The 15554-nt window shown below is 46.3% G+C and overlaps 1 protein-coding gene across 1 annotated transcript in view; it reads right to left on the minus strand.

Annotated features, from left to right (window-relative positions):
* LOC148477493 (hydroperoxide isomerase ALOXE3-like) overlaps positions 1 to 15554 on the minus strand; it is a 75433-nt gene that overhangs the window by 43761 nt on the left and 16118 nt on the right. The window contains exons 4-9 of the mRNA XM_088456720.1: positions 14776 to 14786; positions 13335 to 13369; positions 6276 to 6402; positions 5739 to 5820; positions 3706 to 3828; positions 1347 to 1450 (exon numbers count right to left, since the gene is read on the minus strand). Coding sequence (XP_088312846.1) covers positions 1347 to 1450; positions 3706 to 3828; positions 5739 to 5820; positions 6276 to 6402; positions 13335 to 13369; positions 14776 to 14786 — 482 coding nt within the window. The remainder of the gene's footprint in view (positions 1 to 1346; positions 1451 to 3705; positions 3829 to 5738; positions 5821 to 6275; positions 6403 to 13334; positions 13370 to 14775; positions 14787 to 15554) is intronic.

Below are 15554 nucleotides of genomic sequence, written 5' to 3' on the forward strand. Positions count from 1 at the left end.
CCAACGAATTAGGGCGAGATGTATCTAGCTTTGGAGAGAGATAAAGTGGAGGCATTTCCTGAAGCAACTAATCAGCTTCTAACTGTCATTTATCTAGCAACGTTTTTTTAAATGACAATTAGAAGCTGATTGGTTGCTTTGGGAAACTTCTCCCATGTATCTATCCCTGAGGCTTGATACATCTGCTCTACAGTGTCCAGTATATACATTAATCCAAGCACACCACATGAAATTTCAGCTCAGTTAATGGAGCATAGATTTGTGATAAGATAAAGTGTTCAATATATGTATTCTTAGATACTTGCCTGGATGGCTATTGGGACAAGTTGATCTTCAGGATTTTTCCACAGTAGACACATAGGGGCAGCAATGTATTGTTGCTTTCCATTTATGGAATCATTGGTAGGGAGTGCCCTGCAGAATCGTGTAATCTGCCAGGAAGATGTTGCCGTCCTGCAGGACACAAGCACCAGTTTATTGCAGAGTATCTGGGTTATGAAGAATGGGTTTTGGGGCTAACTATGTACTAAAAGAATAAATGGGGTAGCTAGAATGTTTCATGGTCATTCGTTTCCAAAAACTGACAAACACTGGTTAACCCATGTCATCTATTACCCACCTCTAGGTCTTTCTGCAGATTGGTGGAGGTCCCCACAGATGCAACCACCATGTTGTCACCAACTGGGAAGTTCTCAGGGATTTTGGAGCATTCCTTGATTAGCGCAGCGTTTGCTCCATTCAGATATTGGCTACCGAAGAAGTCATCCTCCTTCTATAACTCATCCACCACAGCTGGGGATAAAAGACTTGAGATCCCGGATTATTTCATGCAATCACAGTGTGAGTGGAGGGGCTACATGGATTATTTTATGTTAAGATTAGTGATAATGGTCCTGATTTGGAGGTGGACGCTAAACAGAAACAGCTGCGACTTATGTATGCGACGATGGTAACCATCGGGACACGTGTGTAGTGCATTTCGGATGCATGGACAGAAGTTAAATACCGTCCTCTTGTGCCTGATGTTTTACTTGCGCCCACCCCTGATTCTGGCCCAATTTCACAAGATAAGAGACATTTAATTAGGAATCAAGATGAATCGGACAAGCCTTCAACAAGTCAGACGTTCCATGTCTCAGTAGTGATTATCAGGTCAAGCTCAACCGCAACATTTTATTTGCCAACGTTACATGTTACTCGTATTCTTGTTTTACCCATCATGGGAAAGTAGTTTGGGGTTTAAGTAGATAAATAAGCCTATCTTGCAGAAGATCACCTGGGCTTTTAGTTCTACAGGGGGTATAGAAGCCGTCTTGCAAAAATCTAAAAATCTAAACATACTGTACCAGAAATTTTTGAGCTATTTAGGCAGGACACAAATCTGATGTCTTCTATATCAGTCCATGATTCCTTACTGATTGCAAATCCTTCCAGCATCATCTGAAGATCTCTGTGAGAGAAAGTACAGTAACGATAGAGATCCATAAGCACTTATGTATGGACAGGTGCCTGAAAAATTTTAAATTCCCTCACTTGTTAATGGTGCTGAAGTCAACCCATCTATACACAGTACAAATTGGGAACAATGCAAAGGGAGATTGGGATGTTAAGATGCAACTACATATAGATCTCTTTATTTTTGGGACCAATTATAATTGAAGTCATCCTATGCTGAATGTAAAATCAAATCATTGCAGCATACCTCGCCTGACTGAGACTGACACTAGTGCAAATGTGCATTTAGGGATTGCTGCATCAGTATGCCTCCAGGAACACAGTTATGTCATGTACAGCTTACTATACAGATCTAGTTCCACTAAGTTAATAGTAAATATACCAGATTGGACTACAGTAACCTCCTCCTACCTGGCCTCCCTGAACACCACCTCTCTCTACTCCAATCTGCCCTCAATGCTGCTGTTCGGCTCATCTTCCTCTCGAAACGTTCTACATCTGCCTCCCCTCTCCTACAAGCACTCCACTGGTTCCCCTTCCCCTTCAGAACCCAATTCAGGGTTTTTACACTCACAAAGCCCTCACCCATTCCTCCCTCATTTACATCTCTGACCTCCTCTCCCTTTACACTCCTATCTGCTCTCTTCGCTCAATAAATGCACGCCGCCTCTCATGCCAACTAATTGCTTCCTCCCACTCCCGCCTCCAAGATTTTGCCCATGCTGCTCCCTATCTCAGGAACTCCCTCTCCTCATCAGACTCTCCACCTCTCTACAAATCTTCAATGGGCTCTCAAGACCCACTACTTCATCAAAGCCTTCCAGCTCTCATCCTAACTCACTGCTACACGCTCCTTCTTCTCTATCTACCCCATCTGTGTCACGTCTGTTTGTCTGCCCCTCCCCATTAGAACGTAAGTTCTCACGAGCAGGGTCCTCTACCCACTTGTGCACCTCCTTACTTATACTTTCATCTACTCCTTACTCCCCACTAGGGCACCTAACACTTACATCCTGTTGCTTATTTGAGTGTTATAAGCACTAATGCAGCAATGTAAATAAACCTTGTCCTGCATTGTATTGTATCATACCATAAGTCACTTGTTTCTTGTTCACTTATTTGTTTATGTACTATGTAAGGCACTGTGGAACACTTGTGGCACCATATAAATAAAGGATAATATTAATAATAATTATGTTGAATATAACAGACAGATTGAAGAGTTATATGAGTATGGGAGATTGTCAAAAAAGAGGGACATATTACAGATGTGTCCTCATATGGCGCGAGACATCCGGTGTGTCCGAGATGCTCTGAGAGGAGCAGTTTACAAACGTTTTATTAGCATTTTGCGTCTTAGTCGCATCACAAACGCAGCATAAAGCCACTTACAGTGTACCCGAGAGGCTTGGTTGCAATTTTGCTCGCACAGGAATTGGTATAACGCAAGTACAAAGTCTCAGGTGAAGCACAACGGAACATAGCGTGAGAAAAAGCCGCAGACGCCCAAATCGGAGCCCTTTTTACACTGATTCTGACTCAGCCACACACAGGGGATGCAGTCTGTATCCCGGCATGCAGAATGCCGACGGTCTGAATACCGGCGACGAAATCCCGACAGGTTGGGATCTCAGCACCAGTATACCAACCGTCGGCATCCCAAAGGTAAGTATCGAGGTGTTAAGGGGAGGTTAGCGTTAGGTAGCGGGGTTAGGGTTAGGCACCAGGGGGAGGGTTAGTATTAGTGTGTGGGGAGTGGGAGGTTAAGCTTAGGCACTAGGAGGGTAGGTTAGGGTTAGGCATCGGGGAGGGACGGTTAGGGTAGGGGTTAGGGGAACACTTACCATTAGTTTCTATGGGTGTCAGGATTCTGGCTGACGGGATGCCGCTGTCGGTATTCTGACCAGCGGCATCCCGACAGTCCGGATTTCATACCCAACCCACACACAGATGTACAAGTACAGTACAGCACGTTGCATTGCTGAGGGTACACTAGCAATGTAGTTGTCACTTTAAGTTGTTTTAATTATGCAATTAAAACGCACATTTTGACTAAAGTCGCACGGGACCTGGCGCACCAAGAGAGACTATTTGGCGTGACTTGAGCCGCGGTGTATAAGGACACATCTATAGGTAATTTCTGAGAGCCACCAGGCTCACAGGAGTCATGTAAACACAAGACAAGTTTGGAACTCAGGGGTCATTACAGGTTTATGACCTAGCTATAGTCTATTCAGCAGAGATACATACACAACCTTCTTAGCCGAGGAAAAGTCGGTCCGTTTTAGGAAAGAGAACTGGTCATTGCTTGGCAGATCCAGAACCGTGTCTGCATCAATGCAGTGAGGGACGCCCTCTGCATACACTTTCCACCTGCAGGACACAAACTAAGTTACAACTTATTTATAGAGAGAAATATTATGCTCCTCCTGCATAGACAATGCCTTTCTCCGTTTATAAACTTTTGCTTAAACACCTAAATTCAAACATGAGAACCAAGGGCTGGAAGTACACAGTACTATTGCTGGTATAAAAATGCAGACCGATTAATCAAAGGGTGATAACCTTTGAACCGGAGAAAAGGTTTTTTTGCGAGGGAAAGGCATCTGTCCTATGTGAGTGGGAGAGGGCACCGGCAGACAGGTAGCTGCATTTAAAATGAAGGGTGATAATCAATCATCATCACCCTTCAAATATGCAGCGCCACGGATGTATGCTTCACATCGCAACCGCAGACTCAGGGCCTGGTTCAGGGTTGGGAATAGAGTAAGAAAGATGTGTATCTTGGTCAAAGCCACGTTGCACTGCAGGTGGAGCAGATTTAAAATGTGCAGATTTAGATTTGGGAGGCGTGTGTCCAAATCTAAATTGCAGTGTAATAATAAAGCTGTGCAGCATTTGTGGGCTACATGCAACAGCAGCCAGTATTTACCCCACATGCAAATATAAAGTATGTATTTGCACCCCTTGCATTACAGAGTTACTTGCTCTATCTTACTCTAGTCCCAACTCTGAATCAGGCCCTCCGTTTGCCTGTGCTGACATACTAGCCATGGCGCGCACTGCATACAGGGAGCCAGAAAGAGAGAGGCGTATGGTTGGACTGTGCAAATGGTGTTGCCAGTGGCCCTGCTATGTGGCTGTGATATTCACTGTATTATTTGGCTGTCACTGTAGTGTCCTCTGCATTTTATGGTGAATACTGATGCTCTGTGTACTATATGGTACTCACTGTGATAATCTCTGTATTATATGGCGGTCATTGTGATGATCTCATTATTATATGGTGGTCACTGCAATACTCTCTGTATTATATGGCAGTAACTGATGCTCTCTGCAATACATGGCAGTCACTGTGATGGTCTCTGTATAGTATGGAAGTCACTGTGATGGTCTCTGTATAGTATGGAAGTCACTGTGATGGTCTCTGTATAGTATGGAAGTCACTGTGATGGTCTCTGTATAGTATGGAAGTCACTGAGATGGTCTCTGTATAGTATGGAAGTCACTGTGATGGTCTCTGTATAGTATGGAAGTCACTGTGATGCACTATAGTTGGTGAGGTAGTGCAGTATGAGCAGCAATACTTAATTTTGAGTGTTAAGACAGTGGATCCTTCATGTTCCATTCAAAAGTAAAGACACCCTTAAACCACAGAATAAATGCAACTGGCACTGGCTTATTTATGTAATGGGACTAAAACATGGGTTTTGCCCGCACCTTACATACATTTGAGTGTTTAAATATTAATGGCTGTATTCAAGCAAACTGAGGGTGTCTAGTATATACTATGGGGGGGGACCAAGCTGAGTTTTTGACAGACCGCCTAGCTTCACCCCTGGGGAAAGGGCTTGTTTTTGCTTCACCCTACATAATAATAAGGTTACTACCAGCAATAACCCACATTGGTGGACAGAACAGAACACAAGTTTTAAAAAAAATGCTCTATTCTTGGAATAATAATGTAGACAATACTGTACTGGAAGACATGCTTTATCATTGGTTTATCAAAAAAGGTGGTTGTTAAGTATACTAAGCGGGAGATATGAAAATAACAGATTTGAAAGCAACAGTTAATGGCACAGTGCTGGAGGGCTCTAGCTCTATGTTAACTCTGTCCTAATCAGTGGTGTCTCTGTGGTCGGTGACACCCAGTGCACCATACAGCCAATCTGAGAGTTCAAGAGTTCTAGTTTCAAGGAAATCATCTCCCCACGGGAAGAATCCGAACAGATAGGACAGTCGGGATATAAAACATCACTGCATGTACATTGGTCACTCACCTGTGTGTTTCTCTCTGCTTCTCCAGTTCCGCTTTCCGTTGCTGCTGGAGAAGAGGGTGAGTATTCTCGGATAAAATGATGCCTGAAACAGAGAACAGGTATGCTACAACAGCTCCCCTCAATGTTGTACTGTAGATAACCTGGTGATTAGGGGTTGATATTAAGCTTCCAGACAGTTGAGTTATGTGACTTCGTAGATGAATGTCCACCCATGGTTCTTCCCACCTGAGGAGTAGCTTGTACTCCAGTACCTCCCAGTCATTGTACATAGAACCACTCTTATCAGCTATATGTCCTTTAGCGCTAGAGGATTGTAGGGGTTCATGATGCATTGAGTATAATTTAATCTATGAGCACCTAGCTGTATTCAGGTCCCACGATAAAAATATCATGCACCTTGAGTGTTTTGGGGGAAAAACGCTATATAAATAAAGTTATTATTATTATAACATGTACCACCCACATTGGCCATGTCATGATAACCCAGGCAACATAAGCCAAACTGAATAAAATGTAGCTATGAGAACCTCATCTTACCCTTCCCCTGAGGGATTTCCACAGTCATTGGACCAGATATCCACTGATAGAAAGGGAACTGGTAGAGTTGACCACAGGGACTGGTCACATAAACATACTGGCAGTACCAACCATCCATATTAAAGGTCTGTTTACACCGACAGCTCTAACGACCGCTAGGGTGATGGTTGCAATGGTCGTAGACCATCGGGGCTTACGACGAGACCCTAGGGTAGGGTCTCACTTGTCGTAAGCCCCGGAGAGCTTCTGGCTCTGTCAGAGCCGGAAGCTCTCCACTGACATCACTAGTGATGCCTCCTCCCATGGGAACACCTCCGTTTGGGCTGCCACCCCCCCGGCCCGCCTTCCAAACGGGGCGAGCTGTCAATCAACATCGACAGCTCGCCCCCTTTGGAAAGAGACCCGCTACGACCGGCGCTGTCCGTCGTAGCGGGTCTCATGCATGTGCACGAAGGAGCCGGCTCCCTCGTGCACATGCGCACTGGACAAACTCTGAACGAAACCCATTGTACCTAGGACCTAGGTCTCGTTATTTTTTATTTGCCTTGAACAAGTTAGTTCTCGAAACGCGTTGGCTTGGAAGGTGACCTTCTCACGGGTATTGCTGCATGTGGTGTACATACATGAGGTAGGTGCGGAGAGTTGTGTGTTTATTTATTTATTGTGCATACCTGGGATCCGGAGTCATAATACCTCCACACCACTCTACCTCAGCCTGTCACAGTGTGGCTATTTCCCCCTCAGAATGTTTATTATATATATATATATATATATATATATATATATATATATGTTTATGAAGTCATTTGTCTGACACCATCTTTTATTGTTATATTAAAATGTCATCCTATGAACAATATCACATTACCGTTTATTACTAATGGAGGAATGAAAGATATCCTATATGTTGGAGGTTACTAGAAGCCCTGAATGAAAGATACCTTTATGTGTTGAAAATCACTAGAAGCCCTGTGAGTACTGGTACTGGCTTTCTGCTTTCAAGTTTTTCCTGGGTTAAAGATACCTTCATACACCTTGTCTCGCTTTACACAAGCGTAAGTTTAGGTGTGTTTACACATCTGTTTGACGGATCTTGTATTAAAGATACCATTATAGGAGCATACCCATCTCTGATTGAAACCTTTGGTTGAAGAGGAAGAGGAAGAGAGAACCATAGGAGGGGCACATTAAGCTCAACTATTATGGATAAGTATCTTCATTTTTCTTACCACCGACACAGTGTGACACAGCAAGCAGCGCTGTTATTTCAATTTCTTTTGCACCCTAGACATTCTGATCATGTAAAAAAAAATTAAAATGGTCAAAATGTCAACATTCAAAATATAGGAAACTGCACATACAGGGACGTGAATCTGGGGTGCACGCTACATGCACGCAATGCGATATTCACGCAGTTGGCCAATGTTGGAAGCACTGTGCATGTGTCCCAATGGTTACCACTGGCAGACGCAGAACGAATTTGGACGCAAGAGCCGCGGATTTTATTGAGTGTTTCAGAGAGAAAACAGGGGGGTGGTTAAGCAGACATGGGCGTGTCGCCGGCATGACTGTCTAATTACGCAGTAGCGCTGACACAGGACGCCATGTAAAGACGGAGATATTGTACCTGCTATAGTGACCATGATGGTGTGTATATAAAGACGCACTAAGTCGAATTAGTGCTGCTGCAAGAGGGTGTCTCAGTACAGACAGGACGCGTTTTATCTCTCACAACGAGTGATAAAACTTGTTGCGTATGATAATAGTGCTCCAGCCAATCAGCTCTAAACTGTCATCTGTTTGAAAAATGACAGTTGGGAGCTGATTGGCTGGAGCACTATTTATCATACACAGCAAGTTTTATCACTCGTTGTGAGAGATAAATGTCATTGATAAATCAGGCCCATAATTGGTCACAGCATTAGCATTAAGACACAGACACTGCTGCTGGAAAAGACGCTGCATCACCTCTAAATTAGGCCCAAGATAGTTTAATCTGCAATCAAAATATAGAAATGCCGACATTTTTACTGTTGACATTTTGATCTTATCAAAATGTTGACAATGAAAATGTTGATATTGAAAAGATTGGCAGGTCTACATGTTTTGCTTGTCATTTATTTATCTCAACTATGAAAGGGATTAGCGCTACCATGACAGGGTTTAGCACAATGGTCGTGGCACTTAATTTATGAAGCAGCACAGGATGGGTGTGCTGTTAGTCTGTGCACAGTACTCTAGCAGGGAGATGATAATGGTTGTGCAGTTAGTTTGTACACAGGGCCTGATTCAGACCCGCTGGCGAGCACACGGCGCTCGCTAGCGGGTCGATGGTCCCCCACTGCGCATGCGCACGCCGGAGCCGGCTCCGGCTTGTGCATGCACGAGATCCGGCCAGCAACGGGCGCTCCGTTGTTACGGGTCTAGCACAAAAAGAGGGTGGCTGTCGATTATGATTGACAGCTCGGCCCGTTTTGGAGGCGGGCAGGGGTGGTGGCTACACAAACAGAGCCGTTCCCGAAGGAACGCCTGCCGTTTGTGGGAGGCACCACTGACATAACCAGTGAGGTCAGTGGTGAGCTTCCGGCTGTATTTAGAGCCGGAAGCTCACTGGGGCTTGCGGGAATGAGACCTTACCACAAGGGTCTCGTCGCAAGCCCCGATGGTCGCGACCATCACCTGGCCGCTCGCAAAAGCTGTGGGTGGTCACCCACAGCTATGCAAGTTACCAGGAGGCCGAAACAAAAACAAAACAAAAAAAAACGCCCTGATTCAGAGCGAGCTCTCTGAAAAAGCGTCCGGCTCTGAATCAGGCCCACAGTTCACTTGCAGGGGGATGACAACGGGTGTGCAGTTAGTCTGTGCACAGTTCTCTAGCAGGGGGATTGTCACGACCGGCTCTATGGAATCCCCTACTGTGGGGTGCAAGCTGAGGTTCAGGACTGAAGGGGGGATCTGAGATGTGGGGCCTGTACACAAGATCTCCTCATCCACGAATACCAGTCGTTGACGAGACCAGTACAAAGGTGCGGAGTCTAACCATCCGGGAGGTGTTCGCCAGTGTCCCCTCCAAGTGGGATATGGGCTTAGCTGCACCCAGCTGACAGACCGCGGTCCTTTGCACTGGTGACTGATACCGTGGGAAATGGAGAACCTCGTTACAGTGGCCCTAGAGAATATTTCTACAAGAAATAAGCTATACCCTAGTATAGCTTCTAATATATACAGAAGGGTCTAGGAGGCACAATGGCACAGAGGATTGGATGCTGTATTGACTGAGGCTGGATGCAGTAGTAACTGCAGAACTGAGGCAGGATACTGTGGTGACAGTGGTATTTGAGACCGGATGCAGTAGTGACTGCAGAACTGAGGCTAGATGCAGTAGTAACTGCAGAACTGAGGCTGGATGCAGTAGTAACTGCAGAACTGAGGCTGGATGCTGTGGTGACAGCTGTATTGAGGCTGGATGCTGTGGTGACAGCTGTATTGAGGCTGGATGCTGTAGTGACAGTGAACTGTAACTGGATACAGTAGTGACTGCAGAACTGTGGCTGGTAATTGCTGCAAGCACTGGAGAGATATTCTGAACTCACTGCAGCACAATGCTTTGGTATTTGCTGCAAGCACTGGAGATATTCTGAACACACTGAGGCCCTGATTCAGAGTCGGATGCTCTGACAGAGAGCTCGCTCTGAATCAGGGCCGTCCTTCTCTTTTTTTAGAGCGGCCTCCCACCCACAGCTATAGCGAGCGGCCAAAAAGATGGTCGCGATGGTCAAGACCGTCGCGACCATCGGGCTTGCGACGAGACCCTTGTGGTAGGGTCTCGTTGCCGCAAGCCCTGGAGTGCTTTTGGCTCTATCAGAGCCAAAAGCACTCCCACCGACATCACTTGTGATGTCAGTTGGGCCGGCCCCAGACGGTAGGCGTTCCCATGGGAATGCCTCCATCTGGGCAGCCACGCCCCCGGCACGCCCACCAAAGGGGGCATGTTGTCACTCACCATCGACAGCACGCCCCCTTTGTAGCGAGACCCGGAGCGACGGCTTGCCCGTCGCTATCCGGGTCTCGCGCATGCACACGATGGAGCAGCCTCCGACGTGGGCATGCACACTTGGCCAACATCGACCCGCTTGCGAGCGCTCAGTGCTCGCAAGCAGGTCTGAATTAGGCCCTGAGCACAATGATTAGGTATTTGCTGCAAGCACAGGAGAGACATTCAGAACACACTGGAGCACAAGAGTCACTGGTAATCACAGGACAGACCTGGAACGAAGTAGCATCAGCAGATACTGGAAAACGACAACATTGCTCAGGCAACTTCCTGGAGTTCTGGAGCCGGATATATACCCAGGGGTAGCAGATGATTGGAGCACAGCATCAGCTGACCGAGATCATGCTACCATTGGTTGGGAGGCTGTCACATGATAGGAACGGTCATGGCGGCGCCCATGCTAAGAACTCCGATCCCTAACACACACAGCCGTCCATGGAAGTTCACAAGTACTTAAGGCAGAATGCTCAGCACCTCGCCCATCACTGCACCAGACGTCTGACCGAATGAGAAGTCAGGGGAAGCCGGCGCAGAGGTGAGAGATTGCCGATCCTAGGCTGAACCCTGACAGGGATGATAATGGGTGTGCAGTTTGTCTGTGCACAGTTCTCTTGCAGGGGGATGATAACGGGTGTGCAGTTAGTCTATACACAGTTCTCTAGCAGGGGGCTGAGAAGGGTGTGCAGTTAGTCTGTGCACAGTTCTCTAGCGGGGGGGATGAAAATGGTTGTGTAGTTAGTCTGTGTACAGTTCTCTCGTAGGGGGATGATAATGGGTGTGCAGTTAGTCTGTGCACAGTTCTCTAGCGGGGGGATGAAAATGGTTGTGTAGTTAGTCTGTGTACAGTTCTCTAGTAGGGGGATGATAATGGGTGTGCAGTTAGTTTGTGCACAGTTCTCTAGCAGGTGGGTAATAACAGGCATGCAGTTAGTACAAACTTCTCTAGCAGGGAGCTGATAATAGGTGTGCAGTTAGTGCATATTCTCTAGTAGGGATGTGATAACCAGTGTAGTTATTCAGTGCACAGTTGTTTATCAGGGGGAGATAATGGGTATGCAGTTAGTCAGTGCACAGTTCTCTAGCAGAGGGGTGATAATAGGTATGCAGTTAGTCAGTGCACAGTTCTCTAGTTGGGGGTGATAATGTATGTGCACAGTTCTCTAGCAGGAGATGATAACAGGTGTTCTCTAGCAGGGGGTGATAATGGGCATGCAGTTAGTCAGTGCACACTTCTGTAGCAGGGATGGATAATGGTTGTGCAGTTAGTCAATGCATAGTTCTCTAACAGGGAGTGATAATAAGCGTGTAGTCAGTGCACAGTTCCCTAGTTGGGGTTGATAATGTCTGTGCAAAGTTCTCTAGCAGGAGGTGAGAATGGGTGTGCAGTTAGTCAATGCACAATTCTCTATCAGGTGGGTGATAAGGGGAGTGCAGTTAGCCAGTACACACTTCTCTAGCAAGGATTGATAATGGGTGTGCAGTTATTCTGTACACATTTCTCTAACGGGGGTGATAATGGGCATGCAGTTAGTCATTACACAGTTCTCTCAAATGGAGGTTATAATGGGCATGCAGTTAGTCAGTACACAGTTCTCTAGAAGGGGGTGATAATGGACGTGCATTTACTGAACACTTATCTAGCAGGGAGGTGATAATGGTCATGCTGTTAGTCAATACACAGTTCTCCAGCAGGGAGGTGATAATGGTCATGCTGTTAGTCAGTACATAGTTCTCTAGCAGGGAGGTGATAATGGTCATGCTGTTAGTCAGTACACAGTTCTCCAGCAGGGAGGTGAGAATGGTCATGCTGTTAGTCAGTACACAGTTCTCCAGCAGGGAGGTGATAATGGTCATGCTGTTAGTCAGTACACAGTTCTCCAGCAGGGATGTGATAATGGTCATGCTGTTAGTCAGTACACAGTTCTCCAGCAGGGAGGTGATAATGGGTGTGCAGTTAGTCAGTGCACAGTTCTCTAGGAAGGGCTGATAATGGTCATGCTGTTAGTCGGTGCAGTTTCTCTATCTTCTATGTAAGTCGCTATGCGTCTCTGTACGTACGTGATGCTTCTATAAAACGCAACATCTGCAATGCATTATGTGATTTGCAACCCCCATTACCTCCCAGTCACCACCCAGGAATGCCCAAAATAATCTGTATGCACACCATTGTGACACACTCACGGTGTGGCTTAGACGTAAGCGCAGATGAAAAAACTGTTGGAAGGAATGTGCTCCTGCGCTGCCTCCCTCCAGCATCTGGCAGGTAAGATTGGGCCATCAGCCACTAGGACCTGCCGGAGCTCAGACAGGTGGGCCCAACCTCTAACATGCACTAATGCGCATCAGTTGGGTCTCTGGGCGTCTTTACCCCATGGCGTTCCATGAGGACGTACGGAGCCAGGAGACTCATGCCCCTGAGGAAAATCTACATGATTGAAATGGTCGTTGTGCTTGCTGTATTTTTGCACCTTCTCTAATTAATGTGATAATATATAAAATCTGCTGCTGTTACACCTGTGATAACCCTGTGTCATTCCCCACTTGTTGTTCTACCTCAGGGGTGGGGAACCTTTTTTCTGCCGAGGGCCATTTTGATATATATATAACATTATTCGCGGGCCTGATGACGTCACACGGGGTTGGGGCCACAATCGCCTAGTGATTACAGTAATGCCTGGAGCATCCTGAGGATGCTCCGGGCAGCGCTGTGACGATCTGAAGCGTCCTAAGGACGCTCCAGGCGGCATTACTGCATAGATTCTGGCTGCAGGGTGCCATTCTAGGCACCCTGCTAACCAGATGAGACTAGCAGAAAAAAGCTCCAAGGGCCAGACCAAATGAGTCCGCGGGTCTTATACGGGCCCCGGGGCTGAGGTTCCCCATCCCTGTTCTACCTGGTCCAATAAATCTAAGAACTGGTTAAGCTATACCACGTGTGGACTAGCAGCCACTAGCACTAAAAAACTGCATTACATACTGAACACCAGAAGAAACATGGCCAGCACATTATACCCTGGTTTAACTGTTGTCTGGAGGACTACTACTCCCAGCACAATCCGCTTGCGTATTATAGTGACATTCTACTCTACTATCAAGTCAGACCCAGCCTGATGCCGCCCCAATACTCTGCTAATAAAAAAATTGGCTGTTTGCAAGAATATCAATATAACATGAGACTCAGAATCAGGCCCTACGGGTTACTTGACTGCATCTATAAATTAATTAGATTTTGCTTATGGAATTAACAGAGTGATTTTGCCTTCTATAGTGTGGATGGTATTTGGATGTGGCTGCACTTCAGATCGGTTCTGTGCCCTATCCAGGGCCCCGTTACTATAGAAGGGGTGTGACGTAATCACAAGAGGTGTGGCCACACACCCTTAGAAAAAAAACATTTGCAGCGCCGCAAAGTAGCGCTGCACGCTGGGGAGGGGGTGCGCTGTAAACCCGGTGCAAATCTGGGGGGGAGGATATCAGTGTGATTGCTCTCCCCCACAGGCAGAGAAGAGGATACTGCTGCTGCTGCTCAGCGGCAGCAGTAAGCAGTCTCCCGCTGCAGCCCAGCACACAGCAGCATGTGCTGGGCTGCTGATTGGTAAGAAGTAGGGGAGGTGGCGTCGGACCAAGGGCCCCTCCAACAAGCCTGGGCCTTGGTGATTAGTAACTGCTTCCGCCCCCTCAGCGCTCCCGGCCCTACCTCTCACATAATCATCTTCCTACAAATACAAAATGTCTACAGATTTCTGAAGGAGGTGGGAAATTACTGCAATGTTACCAAGGAGTGTCATCACACCAGGGACAATATGGTATAGAAGTTCTTGTGGAATACATGTAATGCACAGTTACTCCAAACTGACAGATAGCCACGAGAGGGTCTGTGAAACATGGAAGCAAAAGCCTTCTCTAGAACCAACAAAGAAATTACACTCCATTATAACAACTGGTGAAGGACAGTTAGCTGAAGGACACTCCATTATGGCATCTGGTGAAGGATAGTTAGCAGAAGAACACTCCATTATGGCATCTGGTGAAGGATAGTTAGCAAAAGAACACTCCATTATGGCATCTGGTGAAGGATAGTTAGCAGAAGGACACTCCATTATGGTAACTGGTGAAGCACAAGCTAGAAGAAGGACACTCTGTTATAGTAACTGGTGAATGACAAGTTAGTAGAAGGACACTGTGTTATGGTAACTGTTGAAGGGCAGTTTGCAGAAGGACACTCAGTTATGGTAAATAGTGAAGGACAAGTTAGCAGAAGGACACTCAGTTATGGAATCTGGTGAAGGACAGGTAGCAGAAGGATCAGTGGCGTAAGTTCATCCCAGATGGCCGGAGGCAAGTTATAATGTGGTGCCCCCCGTTACAGCCGCTGACACTGTAATGTAGCAATTTTAATGCAGACAGACTATATACAGACTAAGGTTGCAGCTGATGGTCAGACACAGAGCTCTCCACTAGTGTATGGTGGCTTCTCAGGTGTCGGGAAGGGGTGTCATGTATTATGCGCCCGTGACGGTACACTTTGGGTACATAGTAACATCCCTAAGTGGGGTGAATATGTTGTGGACAATGGAGGAGGTGCCCCTTCAGAGCTGGAGCCCGGCGGCAGGCGCCTCCATTGTCTCCCATAGTTCTGCCCGTGAGAAGGATACTCTGTTATGGAAACTGGTAAAGGACAAGTTAGCAGAGGAACACTGTATTATGGTAACTGTTGAAGGACAAGTTAGCAGAAGAACACTGTTATGGCAACTGGTGAAGGGCAGTTAGCAGAAGGACACTCTGTTAGTAAATGGTGCAGGACAAATTAGCAGAAGGACACTCCGTTATGGTAACTTATGAAGGACAAGTTAGCAGAAGGAAACTGTGTTATGGTAACTGGGAAGGGCAGTTAGCAGAAGGACACTCGATTACAGTAACTGGTGAAGAACAAATAGGCAGAAGGACACTCTATTATAGTAACTGGTGAAGGACAAGCTAGAAGAAGGATACTCTGTTATGGTAACTGGTGAAGGGCAGATAGCAGAAGAACACTCCATAATGGTAAATGGTGAAGGACAAGCTAGACAAGTTCATGTAGCCAGGCAACATGTTCTGCAAATGCTCAACAAAGAGTGCAATAAGACATTCATCATCAGTAAGATATTTTCACTATGCATTTATTAATTCAGATTTTCTTATTGTTATTTTTTAGTTTTAAAGAAATCAAATGTCCATTTGCTGCA

This window comes from Taudactylus pleione, unplaced genomic scaffold (genome assembly GCF_031769625.1).
Source record: "Taudactylus pleione unplaced genomic scaffold, aTauple2 ptg000711l, whole genome shotgun sequence".
Taxonomy (NCBI): Eukaryota; Metazoa; Chordata; class Amphibia; order Anura; family Myobatrachidae; genus Taudactylus; species Taudactylus pleione.